The sequence below is a fragment of the Athene cunicularia genome, assembly GCF_003259725.1.
Source record: "Athene cunicularia isolate RWA chromosome 14 unlocalized genomic scaffold, athCun1 chr14_part2, whole genome shotgun sequence".
Classification (NCBI taxonomy): domain Eukaryota; kingdom Metazoa; phylum Chordata; class Aves; order Strigiformes; family Strigidae; genus Athene; species Athene cunicularia.
In genome coordinates this window covers 1264461-1281249 of record NW_020799119.1, presented here as the reverse complement: position 1 = coordinate 1281249, position 16789 = coordinate 1264461, and the positions used below count along the sequence as shown (strand labels likewise).

Sequence of the window (16789 nt, the reverse complement as noted above, 5' to 3'; positions counted from 1 at the left end):
CGGGGCCTGCGCGGCCTCCGCCGCGACGCTGCCACAGCGCGGGTCGGAAGAGGCGGCTTTATTCACATCCCGTACAGAGCCGCCACACGGTGCCCCACGCAACCGCTCTCGGTAACAGTTCGGTGCTTTGGCGGCACCAGTCCGCCAGGTCCCGAGCAGCTTTGGCTCCGTCCGGCGCTCTCCGGAGATGACATCAGCGCTGAGCACGGCGGGGGCAGGTGTTATGCGCAGCTGCGGCAGAAAACTTTTTTTTTCTGTTTTAAAATCTGCACAGAAAACACTAGCATACAGATGAAAAAACATCTTAATATCGTACTTATTACCCCTCATACACCATCTTACAACATTTGGCCTTGAACTATTTTGTATTTACACCCCTGTCACCATGCTTGATCAAATAAACTAACAAAGCTGGGACTGAAGACACAGAATCGTAAACCTCTGCCCAATACCGGCCTTAGCAAATAAGTTCTACAAATGCTCTCAGATTAGCCAACTGCCCTCAGTAATGGTGAGCCCCCACTCCACTACATCCCCTTTGCTTGAGGGCAGAAATTCAGGAAGTCAAGAATACTCAGAAGGCAAAACCATCTTGGTGACACGAGGCACGTTCAACTCACCCGACACTGCGTATGACCCTGGTGTTTACCACCCAAGTTTCCTCATGCAGTGTCATTCCAAATCCCTGTATCGCCACGCAGGTGCTCATCATCCTTGGACCCATTAAGAGTTGTCGCTGCAGTCGCCGGTTTGTGACTTACACGTTCAACACTGGTATTTTCAGCTGTAATGTTTAGTTTAAAATATCAGTTATTTCTGCTTTTAAACACCAAACATTTTTGTCACAGAATGCACTAGGTACTTTCAGTGGCTTATTTCAAAACTAAGTTGTGAATTCTGCTTTTGATTATATAGTTTTGATCTGCAGTAATCACATGAACTACCAAACAGGCACAAACACTGTGCAAGTTACATAGTTACTAGTTTAAACATACAGACATTTTACAAAAATTCTAATATGATGGGTTTTCCCTAGAAAATAAATTTTTAAAAAAGAAAAGTTTCTCAAAACAAAAATAAGATAGATAAGTATATCACTAATTTTAAGCTAATTTAATTAGCTCAAAGGTTCACTGTTTTCTTGAAGTGCAATTCTGAACATGAAAGGTGTAAATATATATACAGGGAAATTAAATCCTCCTTATTATTATTACAGTTCATGTAATAATGGGCACAATGGACTGGAAGGAGGGGGGGGGGAGGATACAACCCCACCCCCAACAATAAGAACAAGGAAAAAAAAAGCTTGTCTGGAATTAATCCAGATAAGCCTTGCTTCTTCATAGCCAGCACCAAACAGTCTTTCCTTCCAAAAACTGCATGTGATATGGTACTTACCTAACAGAAATCAAAAAGAGGAAAAAAAAAAAGTGACTAAGAAAGGATAAAACCAAATCAAATAGAGAACATTTCAAGTGTTCTTGAAGTCAGGCCTTGTGGTAGAAAGTGGAGTTACTTAAAAGATGTTTATGTGATATGAATGCCATAACACATCTTTACTTTTTCTTTCACACCTTAAGTACTGGAGACAAACTTCAGTTACAACATCAGTCAAAATTTTTCTATAAAGCTAAAATTTCAAGTCATCAACAGATTTTTTGAGGGGCAAAACAAGTCTTCTTGAACAGGAATCAAGCCCTAAGTATTTACTACAAACTTTGTCTGCTGAATTTTACTTCCATATATTATTTAATCCTTGATGTAACTGAAAACAACATTTGGGTATTCACATTCTGAATAGACAATTATGAAAAAGAACCAAAAAACTCACCAGAATCTCCTTTGTATGCAATACCATACTGACTTAATATATCTTTAAGTTTTTTCATTTCTTTAGAAAGTTGCTTGTATTCCTAAGAAAGAAAATACATTTAAAATGGATCTCCCACTCTCCAAATGCATATAGAAAATGGGATTTAATAAAAAATAAGGGGTCTGTGCACAGCTGTTACAGCTTTTGACTGAAAAGATCTTAAACTGCTTTTTGAAAGAGAAAGGTACAAATTTTATAAAAAGATGTATTTCTATCTTGCCAAAACAGGAGACAGCTTCTTCCAAGTCTGAGAGTACAAATTAGGAATGCTTTCTGTACCTATTTAGGATCTATCCTCTAACCAGCATTTTATCATAACACAAAATTGCATTCTTGAGTTTGCTACAGGACCAACCTAATCTTATTTTATATCATAATGCTACAGTCTGGAAATTCCTCACCTCCTCCACACTGGACTTAGTAACTTCATGTTCTCGCTTTCAGCAGTTGCTGCTAACTTACAGAGCCAGGGATTGCTCATTACTTTTGAGACTCAAACCACGTATCTGAAATCTTGAAGGAGCCCCAATTTTTTATTGTGTTTTGGTTTTCATACAAATGAAGAAAGAGCAAAAGATCGACTGTTTAAGATTCTGCAATTACCAAACCAGCCAACTTTGTCAATTAAGTAAGTCAGAAAAAGAAATACAAATTATTAAATAAAAAAAAAAAAAAAAAAAAAAAAAAAAGAGGTGAATATTCCAGCTCCTAACAGTACCACATCAAAACAGTGATCTTCATATAAGTATATTCAGCTTAACCACAGTTTATTTGGTTATATTCAGGAATTACTACGTGGTGTTTTGTCTTTGCTAATAAAATGACAACAGCAGCTTCTTTGCTGCATTATAATTCATTCCCTTCCATACTCTTTTTATGATGTTGAGTGTGCACTCTTTTAGGCTGAGCACACCTTCTTCCTCTGTTTTCCCCATTTCAATGCTGTTGCAGAAGGACTGTTCACACACATGAAAGTCATTCAGAAATGGACATAGCATAGATCATTCTGCCTTTTGCTTGCACAACAGCCAATACATTCTGACACAAGTCTGGGTAATTATCCACAGAGGGAAGTGTCAACATTCCCAAGACTGGTTACACATTTATTTTCAGTAATAATTCCTTCCTACTTCCAGACTGATACTCTCCTGACAGAGCACTCACAAGATGCCTACATGAATTCCTACATACCACCCCATCTTCTTACCAGCATTCAGTTGTGCTGGTTTGTTTTTGATGTAAGGGCTGGAATAAAGATATCAAATCATCTTGTATGCAGACTGTTATATAGTGAAAGCATAAAATATAATCCCATGAACAGATTTCAGCAAAATCCAAAGAGTATTTACATAATGCTGTCACACTGATACTGTCATACAGTAAAAAGGTGACAATTCCATATTGTAAATATTGTGCTCTATACCTTACTGCACTTCTCCACTGTTTCAAATTCCAGACTCATTTTCTTATTCTGTTTTTCAGCTTCCTTTTCTTCTGTTGCTTTTAGAAGTCCTGCTTCCTCAAAAATCTCTTTCAGTATTTTTTTGTATCCCTAAAAAAGAAAGTTTCCAAAAGACAATATATCAATCCACCCTACTCTCATCTATGCTTGTAATTTGCACTGGCCATTACAATTCCTCAAACTTCACTGGATTTACAAATTAGCAGCTGATATAGCAGTTACAGAGCACAAAAACTGCTATTTGCCAACTGCAGAATAAATGCATCCATTCCAAAAGGAAGAACTGCAGAAGCCAGGTTTGGCTATTTGACAGTGATTGTTCTTTACCAAATAAAGTTGGAAGAAATTAACAAACCTGCTCAGTTATTAGTTCATCATACAGAAGCTGCTCTGCTTCATCCCACTTCCTTTGTAATGCTTCAGTCAGAGTCGGATAAACTGAGAAAATGGAAGTCAAACCATGTAAAAACCAACAGCAGTGTCCTGCAATAGTTAAATGTTCCTCTAGTAGCATGCAAACATATTTGTTTTAAGACCTCAATGTTTCTATGCATTACATAGCCTCTACTACTTTCAAGAGTTGGGGTTAAACTTAAAATTCCGCTTCATGCATCTAAAGTTTCTGGAGAATGTCACTGACCAAGAGTTCTTCTCTTAGTTCCAGTCAGAAGGCCTCATAATTCTTTGCTGAATTTAATTCCAACTGAGCTGTCCCTTTCTGTAATGTAAGTAAATGAGCAGTTACTACAGGGCTGATTCCTACACCCAGTCCAAGGGGAAAAAAAAAAAAAAAAAATCACTCACTGGGTCTATACTAGCAATGACAATTTATTTGATAAATACCTATGAGTTATAATGACTGGGATTTAAAACACAGTTCGAATTATATATTTAATACATATTTACATCAAGTTATAAACTCAAAGAACCTAAAAATTTACACTCTGAGGTTGGCATCATGTGCCAGCTGCTTCACACAGAAATGATTTTCTACATCTTACCTAAAAGAGAGTGGGGATGGCACACAAGAGGAGTCTCAAATGTCAGAGAGTAGACACAAGTACTCGGCTCAGACACATAAGCCAATTTATTGCTCTTTCCACAAACAAGATGAACCTAAACATCAGTAAAAACAAAAAATGAGCTAAACACCTCCACATAAAACAGGACCAGCATTGATGATCAATTTGCTCTCTCCCAATGCTAGCAGATACATTTCTGTACATACTGTCACCCACAGAGAAAGAATCGTAACAAGCACACCTTCAAGTTATTTTATCAAATGTGAAAATCAATTCTTCTAATGGGAAATGATCCCCCCCATCTCATATTGTTCCTTGGACTCCCAAGCACCATATTTCCAGCAAGAAGGAGAGTAAAAAGGACAGTGAACAGGACGCCCTTCAGAACTTCATATGACATAAGCATAATTCACTTAAACTTCAGTTCTGACCAGCGTGCTAAATAAAGAGAACGATACACATCTAGCCTGCAGAAAATTGTTTTCATCTTTTAAATTGCAGCACCAGTATTTTCTGTCTGTTCAAAACTAAATGCCAGCGAAAGGTTTGAATCACAGTATCAAAGATCATACAAGAACTGTAATTCTTTCTGCAGCCCCTATGGGAAATAAAGATGTTAACAAGGCACCTCCATTATCCTTAACTCTTCTTCACAATAGCGATCTATGTCACCAGGGAATGGGAGGTTTAATTCATTATATCTGTAAAACTGTACAACACACTGAAGTGGGAAGTAGAAAAACGTTAATGAATAAACAGATAAAGGACGTGTGTGAATCACATGCCACACACTGGGCAAGTCTCAGACACCCTTCCTTATCCTTCTAGCTGAACAGTTATTTGGCACAGATACTGTTTGAATGTGAGAACAAACATGTTAACCACTCCACAAAATTAGAATTTTTACTTTTTCTTTAAAGTGTACTCACACCAGAATCTGTTTCTCTTGAGTCATTTCCTCTGCCACTCCCATATATTTGATTCCTTCCTTCCCCTGGCATGCCCTCTGCTCTTGTTTTAACACCTTACTTAGCTTCTCAGATGCTGTTAACTGCCTAAATCTTTTCCCTTTTTTTTTCCTGGATGTTCTTAACACAATCAGCTGGCATCTTAAATTCAACAAATAGCTCATTTTCTTTGTTTTTCCTGACACAAATTATAAAGCGCTGTATGTTCCCACAGTAGTGGTAATACCAGAATATTCCACTCTAACAAGGAAAAAGACTTACAAGTAACCAGTGAGAATATGTAAGTAAACTTCTTCAAAATTTTATCCTGACTTTAGCTTCCCTCCTCTATTGACCTAGCTCCTACAAGGATTCATCTTTATGTTTTATATCACATCTTAAATGATGGCTTCTTCAAGGTAGGAACGTTTCAGTCTGTAGTGTCATGAGCGTGCCTAGAGAGTCATGACGTCTGAATCAGCATAGGCTAGGTTATTGTACCTTTGTCTGTCTGTTCTTAGTTTCACATGAGTCTCCTTCCCTCATCCACATTCCAACAAATGTGTTGTTGTCAATTTCCCACTCATGCCAGATTCTGAAAAAACAGGACATAGTTTTATTTTAAGTCACTGGAGAGAAAAAGGTGAACACTCAGGAAGAAAAAACAGGAACACCCTTACACCACATTCAATTTAACTGTATAAACTTAATTTTTGTTATTTTAGTATTTCCATTTCTTACAGCCAAGACCTTATAAACTGTGCAGTTTGTTATCCAGGCTGCCATATAGGGCACATCAAGAGTACTTTGAGAGCACAGTTGCGGATCAGCTTTCAGTTTGCAAACCATGTGCACTTACAAATCCGTGTTTAAAGCCAATAATGCCAAGTACCCTGTGCAACTCATGTCTACAGGATTTTTAGTGCTGGTGAGAGCACCTACAAAAAGCAGTCTCTACTTCTGCTAGTCATCAAGCCAATGATACTGTCAGCATCTTGATGTGCCCTTTTCCTCTCATATTGGCTCACTAATTATTGTGCATATAAGGAAAAAAAGGAGACATCTATTTACAAAATATTTAGAAAGGTAGTAATTCTAAAGCAGTGCTCTGGTTTATAATTAAATTTATTTTAGGTCTTATGATTTGGATACTCTGGGGTCTTTGACTACTTCGAGAAACTTTTTTGGGTCTGCATCAGTCTTTTATTACCTTTTATTAAATATATTTAACACAACCACTAGGCATAAAGCACATTTCATTTTGCAAGGTTATATTCAACTCAAAGCGAGAATAGTGAACAGACATTACATCTTTGTTAATATAAGCTGTAGTTATACATTACTAGTTTCTCACATGAACATTTAGCCTCCAGCTAAAATAAGAGGTTAGTATTTATCAACAAAAAAAATCCAAATTTTTCAAGATGGGCTATTTTTATGCATAACACCCTGGGAACTACACTGACCTAAGCTGACAAATAAAAGAATCTTAATTTTAAAACTGCCTCCTCTTTGTGAATCTATAAAATGGTCTGCTAGGAACACAGGTAAAACTTAAAAGGTCTAAAGGCTCACCCTAAAATCCCGCTATAGGCATTCCATCGAAAAGTCTGCTCATGCTGAGTGACATTATGGAAGGGACAAAACTCATACTTGTAGCTTAAAAGAAAAAAAAAAAAAAGAAAAAGGCAGTAAGATATGTTTCAGACTGAAATAACAAACTAGTTTGTTTCTAATAAATATATAGAATCAAATATCCAAATCCATTACTCACGTGGATTCCACAAAACTGAAACACTTGCCAGCAAGCCTAAAGAGATGTGCAGGGCCTAAAAACACCACAAAATTACATCAAGGAAAAACAATGCTTTTTGTTAAATTTAACCAAGTCACTGTATTGACAAAACTGCAAGGAGTATGTGACAAATTTTCTGCTGTACATAAGGAAATTTCTATCTTCCACATGGATTACTGTAAATTCCCACTAGTGCTATATTGGTTTACATCCCGATCTTTAATATTTTTTGTCTTATATACTCAGGGAAATAGATATACCTCCTTCTACAATAGAAATAACAAACCTGTATACAAATATTTGGAAGCCAGATCCATAAAAGGAATCATCAGTGCAAATCCTCCCAAAATCTAACATTGAAATCACTAGAAGTCTTGCTTGGTGCTGTCTGTCCCCAGTACCATCCAAACTCCCGGTTTACACTAGTAAAGCCCATTTGATCAGAATGTTGACAGTGCTGTGTATTTAAGTTTCCCTTTAAGTCTGTGCCTAAGGTTAGCAGAGAGACGAGGGTTATTTCCTTTTTGCTCACTCTTTGCCTTCAGTGTTTACTCTATGCACTCTCCTCCATATACAGTCTAGAATTTTTTAGATTCCTGTTTTGCTGAAGTGGTGGATATATGTTGCAGCACCCAGGCTTTCATGTGTTAAACTGAGCCTCTAACTTGTTCCAAGACTACTCTTAAGCCTTTTTTTTTTAAAACAATTTTTGAGTATTAAGTACTATCAAATAATGGGGTGACTTTTATATGACAATCTCAAGGATGTCAGGGGTGGTGTCAAGAGGAAAAAAAGTTTTTAGTAAGGATCAGAGGGATTTGGGACTGGCTCAAAAAACAGAGATTAAAACATACCGATAGCACTGTGACAAAACCAGTCCAAACAACACTGGGATATCGGACACTAAAGAGGTTCATCTAGGTTTTAACCCTTCAGAAGCACAATACGATGTATTTGTCCCTGCTTCTTTTCCACGGTACTCATAAAACGACATATAAAATTGGTCTTTGTCTGCATAAAGTTAAGGTAGGCTATTTTGCAAATGACTATCACTAAACGATGAAAACTGTACAAAAAAGGGAACGCTTGCATCTACCTGATATTGCAGACGGGGACATCTTTGGCTGCAGCCTATTCGCTTGAGGCAAGAACGGGTTATTCAACCTTTGCAAAGAAAAGCGACACGTTTGAGGCCGAGCTACGCACCCGGCTGCGGCTACACCCTCCGCCCGCGTGTCCCAGCACCTACAGCCGCGCAGCACGGCGGCCCGGCTCCCGGGGCACCGGCGGAGTCGGCCGAAGCGCCAATCGGCGACGGGGGACCTGGGCGAGCGTGTTATAACCACTGATCCGCGGCCAGACCTGCGCTGCGGAACAAATCCGACCTTCCCTACCTTACACCGACTCCTGAACACGAGGAATAGAGCGGCTTTTATGACATCAGCCTAACACCTTTACACAGCTGGTCTTGGGTGAAAAAAAGCATCTGTAGATAGATCCCAGTGAGAAATCAAAGTACATGGTTAATAGGTTCAATTGTTCAGAATCACGGGCTCCTCGTAGCTACTGTATCTTTCACGATTCCATATTCCAGGTCTTCGCTAGACAACACAATGCAGCAACTAGAAAACTTATTTGGGGGAAATGTTGAGAATTTTCTTCAAATGTGCCCGTGGCATTTTTATGAAGGTGTATTTATTTACTCAGAATAAAGATAAGTCTTTAGAACCTATCGGAGAACCTACTTCTGAACTTTGGTGTACTTTTAAGAATGTGAGCTTTGCCATTAACTGTGCACTTCTGACGTGTTTTTAAACGTACAATTTTTCACATTTGGTTTGAAAGATGGACTAAGCCTTTTTTGCCACATGCATGTTTGGAGGAAAGCACGTTCTTATTCTTTCTCATTGCATCTGTATTTTGGACCACTGTAAAATGTATGCTTTTTGATTGATAATAGGAGGGGGTTGTATGCAAATCTGAGGCCAGTATAAAGTGGCAGTTGTAATTCTCACTTGTCACTTATTTTGTCAACACAGCGATAACAGTTTTTCAAATACAGTGATGCTGCTTTTTTCAGGCATGTCATTGCTCAGAGTGGAATTGCAGTCATAGATTGCTCGTGGGCCAGATTAGAAGAAACTCCCTTTAAGAGGATGAGAGGAAGTCATCTACGGCTGCTGCCTTACTTGGTGGCTGCAAACCCTGTAAACTATGGCCGGCCATGGAAACTGTCCTGCGTGGAAGCTTTTGCTGCAGCTTTTTGCATTGTTGGTAGGCTGTAATGTGTCTGATGTCAACTATGTTACCAGCAGTTCTTCCTTGATAAATGAGATGATTCCTGATAGAATAAGCTGTAGTGCTCCCCCACTGGTCAGCCCCTTGATTTTGGAATCAATTGTCAAGTTTTCTTCCATGCACTTGTGTCTGTTAGCATGGAGGTATCTGAGGGGTGTTCAGGTCAGCTACTAAACAGCACAGGTAAACTGATGATCCCGGTTTTGTCAGGATGGCACTTAACGTTAGAAAAACTGTTAAAAAACCCCAGAAGACAGAGTGCCTTTGTCTTAATGACAAGTAACAACTCTGTTAATAGGGTGGGTACTGGCTGAGAACAAAAGAAATTGCCCCCTCTTGTTACGTTTTGCTAACTCATCACAGAACTTATCTTGACAGTTGAAAAGACATGTTCAACTATACTGCAAACAAATCTTACCTTCTGAAAATGTATGTACAACTGCCCTCTTACTGAAGGGCTATGGGAGCTAGAGCTTGAAACATTCATTACCTGTACAAAATTTTTTTATGTAACTCACTATAAGACTGAGCTTTTCTTGGATTCAGATTATTTCCAGTTAAACTGAAATCTGAAAATATTTTTAATCCTTTTAAAAGTCTGAATCCCCGAACACTGAAAAAGTGCTGGCAAACTTGTCACTGTTGTAGTGATACATACATCTGTACTGCACTTAGAGAAAAAAAAAACCACACCTATGAGCTGAGTGAAATCTCACACTGAAAAAGAAAACTGATCATTTGTTTTCTGTTTTAGGATTCCCAGACCTAGCCACCATTCTTCTAAGGAAGTTTAAATGGGGTAAGACATTTATTGACTTGAACAAGAATCTCTTGGAAAAATATGCAGCCTGTCAATGCCAGGAAGAAGTGCTGAGAGTTGAAAAGGATTTTTTATCCAATGTCCAAGAAACAAAAGACAAAGAAATAGGTAAGAAAAAACACAGACATATAGCACACACCTCCTTTTCCTAATTTCCTGGCAAGCTGAAGAGCTTTGTTGAGATGTGTGGCTCTGTCTTTATACTGTGTATTCTTCCTATAAGCAAGTTTGTGTATTTTTTTTCAAATCAAAAAAGATGAAAAAGACTAAAGCAATTTAGTGCATATAGTAGTGCATTCACAGCAGAACTGTGGAGCAGATACCCTGATCAGATTAAGGATACTGGAGAACGAAGGAGTAAAAAGAAAATAAAGTGCTTCCTCATTTTATCTAGAGATGTTAAAAGCAGAGTATGAGTAAAATGACTAGTAATTTCATGAAATCTGTAAGAGAAATAATAGGCATACAGTCTGACAGCTAGTTAGTGATACATAAACCTCAGAAAGACTGTTAATGGACATGTTTATATAGTCCCTAATCAGAATGTTTAATATCAGACCTATAAGGATAATGAAAATAACATAGCAAGAGCAGTAGTTTGTCCCCAAATCCTTCCAGTAACTTACTGGTATCGCAGTATTTCAGGCTATATTCTGTCCTGGTTCAGCCAGGATAAAGTTTTCCCCAGCAGAGAAGAGAGAGGGGGAAGGGATCTCCAGCCGGGTTATTCATACCATGCTGAGGTCAGGTCCAGGGGCCTTTTCACTTTCGCTTCTGGTGTTGGTTTTTGCCATACACGCGGCGGGTTTGCTCCTTGATCATTTAGCGGTATTTCTCTGTATATCTTTTGTCTTGTTCACTGTTATTGCTGTTTATTGTTGTTACCATTGATACTGTTGTTATTCAGATTGTTCTATCACTCTGTTGTATTAAATTTCTTGTTATTTTAGCCGGGGTCTGTGTTTAACTTCCAGCCCGACTGGCACGGGTGGGGGAGGGGCAACAGCCACATGCTCTCTCATCCTGGCAAGAATTAAACCTTGCACAATTCACAGGTGAGTGCTTGTCTCATTTAAGACAGCACAAAAAAAAGCCAAATCAAATGATCAAGAACATATGAAGAGATGCTCCTAATTAATGTTTTCCTTTCACAGTAGTGAAGTCCCATAAAAACAGGCCAGGGGATCCCACTGTAAGGAGATGGTAGACAGCCTTTAGTTTCTCTGAACTTTGATCTCTTTGTCATGATATGCTAGGCTGAGTGGAATAATCCTGTTGTTTGGTGGAAGCCTAACTACCGTTACATTAAACCGAAGACAGCTCCTAAGGGGCAATACTCCTATGCCAAATAAAGCACTTCCACCCACAGTCCTATGCATTTTCTGGATGGACTGTGGTACCAAAGTGATCATGCCTTGTTTGACTTCTCTGAGGTAAGAGTCCTCCCCAGCTGTCTAAACCAAAGCAAATCTAGCCCTGCCCTTACTCAGCAAGAGCTAAACCTGGACATGAACTAACTAGATAGCTTCTTTCAGAACTAAACCATTCTGAGGACATGTTTTCTTACCAAAAGCCTTAGAAACCTGTGTGTAGTGTCTGACTACCCCTAAAGAGCTACTGAACCCCTTGGGGGTGGGGGCCACAAATGGCATGGAAAAGAGTAACTAGAACAAGATAGAACTTGACATTTGTTTCTTACCTCCCCTGGTTTCTGACCAAACTACAATGGTAGACTCATCAGAATGCTGAACCAGATTTCCTCTGCCTTCCCTTCCCTGCCAATAATCTTCTCTTAAAATAAAAATGAAGGCAGACGATTAAAATACACCTTCTTCATCAATTGTGTGTTTGTTCTTTCTTTTTCCAGATCCATTTGATGTTGACTCAGGAAAAGAATTTTGTAATCTCAACAGACCAATCAATTCTCAGGGGTAATGAAATTTAATTTAAATACTATTTCTCTTATTATAATTTGCTTTGCTTTTATAATCCTGAAAAAATGTTTCCAGATTAGCACAAAGTAATGAAGAATCTGAGGAGGACAGTGTGAGCACGCCAGACGATGCCACTGAAAGCAGTGCTGAGAGCAGTCCAGAAGATCACGGTAGTGTAAAGTTGCTGCAACAAGAGCCAATAAATCAACTACTTGAAAAGTAAAGAAACCCCCAAACTCATTAACACACAGAAAAACCCCACATACCACAAGAACATTTAAAAAAATCCCCCAACAATCCCAGAGTTGTAACATCTTGTATAAAGAAATTTTATTGTGAACAGTTAAGTGTGGCTTGTTCACCTCTAACTTGGTGCTTAGCAAATGCCTTCCTTTGGGTGAACCTTGGGCTCTGTGTGAGTTTATAGTCTGTCTATGCACGTAAAGGCTTTAGGTTATTTAGTTTTTAGACAGTTGTTTATGGAGTGCTAATTATTATGTAAGGAGCCTGAAGTTTGGTTCTAAGTTTAAAAAAAGCCTGTACTTTAATCAATGTGTCTGGAGAGTGGTTGATAGGGATTATTTCTACCTAATAGGACATTAAGGAAACCCTTCTAACTTCTGGGCTATATTTCAACTGGAAAACATGACTATGTGATTGCCCAGTTCAGAGCACCTACCCCATAAGGAGTCTCTGACTTTTTGCTTGAACCTGCCACATGTATTTCAACTACTTCATCTAGTTTAGGGTAAACTGACTACCAAAGCTTAAAGGGAAAGAATGCTTCCTGGAATTGTTTTAACATCTCAGTATGTCTTTTTAGTAACTACATGCTATTTTTTTATTTACCCTGATAGAGAGTCCTAAGCAACTTAACAGTGTTTTGGCACTTTATACTCAGATGTACCACAGAATGCTCCTTTGCGTTTTCAGCACCCAACTGGAACATACTTGAGCCTAAACTTCAGCAACCCAGTAGAACTGGAGGTACTATCGAGGACAATTCGTAGTGTTACCTTCATATATACAATTTCTTCAAGTCACAGCAAGATTTTCACCTCTCAACCTTCTTCTACTAGAGATTAAATGCTAGCCCTACTGGAGCTAGAATTGGGAGTCACGGCAGCAGTTTTAGTGGTATAAGTATTCCATTTCCATTTAAAAAGAAAAAAAAAAAAAGCTCAAATTAATTTGACAGGGAATCTTTTCCTTTAACTCACTTTCTCAGTTACTTTCCCACCCCAAGCATATGCAGCCTTTCCCAAATCAGCTGTTGGAACAAGGATTTCTAGATAGTGACAACAAAACAATCCTACACAATATTTAAAGGACTGAGAACAATGTGATGGTGGTAACTATTCTAATTTAGGGGAATGCTTTAATGTTACAAAGCTATCATAATCAAATGCAGAGAAGCAGAACAGATCTGAGAACAGAGCTGTATCACACTTAGAGTAACTTCAGTCTCTAGCAGTAGCCATTTCTTAGTAACGAAAGCACTGAAGAAGCTACAGCTCAGATGGAACAAAGTTCTTCACAATTCATTTGTTTTGCAGAATGACTTTGATTGAAAAATACAATAAAAAAAGCAGTGAAAGTTTAATAGAGGGCATATCAGCTTGACATACATGAAAATAACTTACATAATTTAACTGATTTCCTTTACAGAAGGAAACTGCAATTGCATAGAGCACGTCCTTTTCCTAAAAGCTATATACATTGACATATGGAAGAAGGCACAGAAGTATTTCTGATAAACAAGTACCATTTAAAATTCCGTTGCAGTAGGTCCCCTTGCATTCATCATACAGCTTCTATGATCGTATCAGTCTAACGCTTGTGTTATTTTATGTTAACGTGGTCACACCAGTATGTTGATCCCGTTATGCACAGTAAGCAAGTGGTCTCTAGCTAGTCAGGCATTGCGTAAGCTGTTTAAGGAACTGATCAAAGGTGAATAGCTGCAGTTACCACTCAGGGCCCAAAGAAGGGCCACATTCATGTTGGGGATGGTGGGGCAGGGAAAAGAAAGGAAGGCAACATCTAAACAAAAGGTAAATGCAGCATCACAGGCCTCAGAAACAGGACTTGAACTGAATTGTGCTCAGAGCCATTTAAATGGCAGTCTTTTAATCATTTTAATGAAGATAAATGAAACAAAGCCCTTTATATAAACAGTTTATTTACTCTAAACAGCAACACAGACAGAACGCCATATAAACACAAAGGAAGTGATGCAGAATAAGGATGCTGGCTGACTTTGGATCTCAGAGGCTCTTAAGCAATAACAACCTAGTTTCTGAACGATAGAAAAACAAATTCAGGGAGGGAAGGGGGTGGAGGGCATGATTTTTTTTTTTTTTCATACAGCCAGCTAGAGGCTAAATATAGTTCTAACATTTTAAAGCATGCCTGCATCAGATAGCAAAGTAACTAGAGATACTAGTGAATTTATAGAAGTATAAAAGTTTATAATTTTACAGCAGTTGAAATACTGACATCAATATTAAAATAAAAGCAAGTTTTACATAACAATCAAAAATACAAAAGACTGAAGGAAGAGACCCTGTATGAAAAAACTGGGGGCAATTCAGCAAATTTAGAACTGTATACAAGTGGCGAATATGGAAAATGGCACACATACGACCCCCTCCCCTAAGTGGATATTAATTGTACATAGCAACATTAGATTTTGCAAAAGTTTTGTAAACAAGTTCTTGCCAAACCAATCCCTTCCTTTTTAAGATGCTGCATGACAGATGCTTATGATGGTGCAAACTTCTTGGCTTGTGCTCGAACCCTCTTTTCATATTCCACTCTGTTTTGGCTGAATAGAAGAGAGAAAGGATTATTACAGCTTGAGAAATCAAGAGGCCATATTATAGAGTTACTGTTCTATCTCTCTTCAACATGAAACTTAAAGTCGTTGCTGAAGGCAAAACAGTTAAGATAGGAATTCACTGAACACTACCATATATTTAAGGCTTTTCTGGACCATTACCTTGATAATTTGGAGGGAAGTACAGTATAGTTTAACTATTTACTTCTCAAACTTCATCTGTTGTCAAGTGATTGTACTATTTGACTTCATACCATACCAGTCTCTCTCAGGTTTGTGCCTGCTCTTTCTCTAGGCCAGCCGTACCTTACATCCAAGCATTCTCACCCATCTGAACAAGTCTTCCACTCCCCATGTTAAGACCTGAGGTCATCAACAGTACCAGTATCCTAATGGCACAGAGTGGTTGAGAGCAGTTCACTAACAGTTGGTGGACTTCATATGATTATAAAAGTATCATCTTTACTGCTTTGGGGAGAGAGGGGAAGCGTGCTTTAAGAAACTGGAAAATGGTAAGAGTATGGTAGTTTCAGCCTTTATCTCTGCAGACCATGACTCACAGGGTTAGGTTTATCCTGACCTTCAGTTGAAAAAAAGCTAGCTCAGCATTCTGAAAAAACACTGTACTTCATTAAGACTAGCATACTTGCAACAGATTGATTAAACAAGCAAGTACTACTTCAGGGAACTCTGACCAGTCATTAAGCCTCAGACTCAACAAATGAAAGGGCAAGTTCTTTGTTTTCTATTCTTGGACAAATGAGGGATGGTAGTAGCTTAGCAGAGCATCCATTTACATTCAGCACCATATTTTGTATTAGCTGTCAGAAGTGTCAGTCAAGAGCTAAACAAAAATTTGTTACCATTACTCTTGTGCCAAAGGTAGCTTACAGTGACTAGATTTTGCAGACAGCTTTGCAGTAAACTTAACTTACTTTCAGCTATGAAGGCTTGCTGCAGTAAAAAAACAAAAGAGGCAGCAAATTATATCCTCAGAAGTTGACAGTTTGGGGGGAAGAAGAAATGAAGCCCATTTTGGTCACATCCAACGAACAGTAACTGGCAAACAGACTGAAAGTACTCTAGTTTCTTCTCATAAATTTACAAACTTTATTTTAACATTCTCTTTAAGTTGGCATTGTCACATGAGAACGCAACCTAGCTGTTAAGTCTTACACCCTCAGAATCCACACAAAAGAATGCCTGCTGTGGCAGACTCTGCATGCTTGCAGCAGGGAGGAAGTAGGTTAGCACATTAGGAGTGCTAGTTACGGAGTGACAGTACCAAAGCAATCCTGAGAATAAGTATTCTTATTTTGAATACAAAGTTTATTCTTGAAGTTTAACAACTTGACTAAAAGACATCTATTTATACAACGCTGCATCTTCCCCAGTATTTATCAACTATGCCAAATTACAGATGCATACACCATCCTGCTCTGTTGAGCAGCTTCTACCAGTTACTCACTAGATAGTAAGACACACACACTCAGGCTGCAGAAATATAGTAACCCATCTGAAATACTATGCATGTCCAAAATACATGAAGAGGATGAAATGGATAATATATATATTTGAAGTAACAAAAAGCATATGTTATAGTTTATTCTCAATAGATTTTTTTTTTTCCTATAAGTGCTTACAATAAAGCAGGAACAAGACTAGTAAAGTCTCGGTTTGTACATACATGCATGTGGGAAGTGATAAAACACACAGGCTGTATAAAAATATATTATTCCTGCCCCATATTCCCTCAGAGTGGTTTTACCAAGAAAAAAAAAAAGGGGGGGGGGGGGGGG

The 16789-nt window shown here is 38.4% G+C and overlaps 3 protein-coding genes across 5 annotated transcripts in view; 1 reads left to right on the top strand and 2 right to left on the bottom strand.

The window, feature by feature from the left end:
• Positions 1–17: 17 nt before the first annotated feature.
• Positions 18–8295, bottom strand: GNPTG (N-acetylglucosamine-1-phosphate transferase subunit gamma). Of its 2 annotated transcripts, none has more exons than XM_026859341.1 (10): positions 8196–8295; positions 7079–7133; positions 6880–6963; positions 5806–5899; positions 4337–4451; positions 3691–3773; positions 3297–3425; positions 1832–1913; positions 621–784; positions 18–280 (listed from the first exon to the last, which is right to left on the bottom strand). In XM_026859341.1, exons 1-9 carry the CDS (start codon positions 8215–8217, stop codon positions 663–665), a joined length of 786 nt encoding a protein of 261 aa, XP_026715142.1. In that variant the 5' UTR covers positions 8218–8295; the 3' UTR covers positions 18–280; positions 621–662. The 2 variants fall into 2 exon arrangements, with proteins under 2 accessions (XP_026715142.1, XP_026715141.1); XM_026859340.1 differs by having other exon boundaries at positions 199–231.
• Positions 8296–8445: 150 nt separating this feature from the next.
• Positions 8446–12669, top strand: TSR3 (TSR3, acp transferase ribosome maturation factor). The gene is made up of 5 exons (XM_026859342.1): positions 8446–8614; positions 9180–9373; positions 10152–10325; positions 12085–12148; positions 12227–12669. Exons 2-5 carry the CDS (start codon positions 9256–9258, stop codon positions 12372–12374), a joined length of 504 nt encoding a protein of 167 aa, XP_026715143.1. The 5' UTR covers positions 8446–8614; positions 9180–9255; the 3' UTR covers positions 12375–12669.
• A 1644-nt stretch (positions 12670–14313) lies between these two features.
• The window catches only part of UBE2I (ubiquitin conjugating enzyme E2 I), a 10006-nt gene continuing 7530 nt past the window's right edge, over positions 14314–16789 (bottom strand). For both annotated transcript variants that reach the window (XM_026859343.1, XM_026859344.1), the window contains exon 7: positions 14314–14978. In XM_026859343.1, coding sequence (XP_026715144.1) covers positions 14915–14978 — 64 coding nt within the window. In that variant the 3' untranslated portion in view covers positions 14314–14914. The remainder of the gene's footprint in view (positions 14979–16789) is intronic.

Bases quoted from the DNA above. Each gene is read 5' to 3' on its own strand.
- TSR3 (XM_026859342.1), top strand. From the start codon at position 9,256: ATGAGAGGAAGTCATCTACGGCTGCTGCCTTACTTGGTGGCTGCAAAC. The intron at 10,326-12,084 runs GTAAGAAAAAAC...TTCTTTTTCCAG, and splicing joins AACAAAAGACAAAGAAATAG to ATCCATTTGATGTTGACTCA. The intron at 12,149-12,226 runs GTAATGAAATTT...AAATGTTTCCAG, and splicing joins AGACCAATCAATTCTCAGGG to ATTAGCACAAAGTAATGAAG.
- GNPTG (XM_026859341.1), bottom strand. From the start codon at position 8,217: ATGTCCCCGTCTGCAATATCAG. The intron at 3,774-4,336 runs GTAAGATGTAGA...CCATTTTCTCAG, and splicing joins CCATCCCCACTCTCTTTTAG to TTTATCCGACTCTGACTGAA. The intron at 1,914-3,296 runs GTATAGAGCACA...TTTCTTTCTTAG, and splicing joins CAGTGGAGAAGTGCAGTAAG to GAATACAAGCAACTTTCTAA.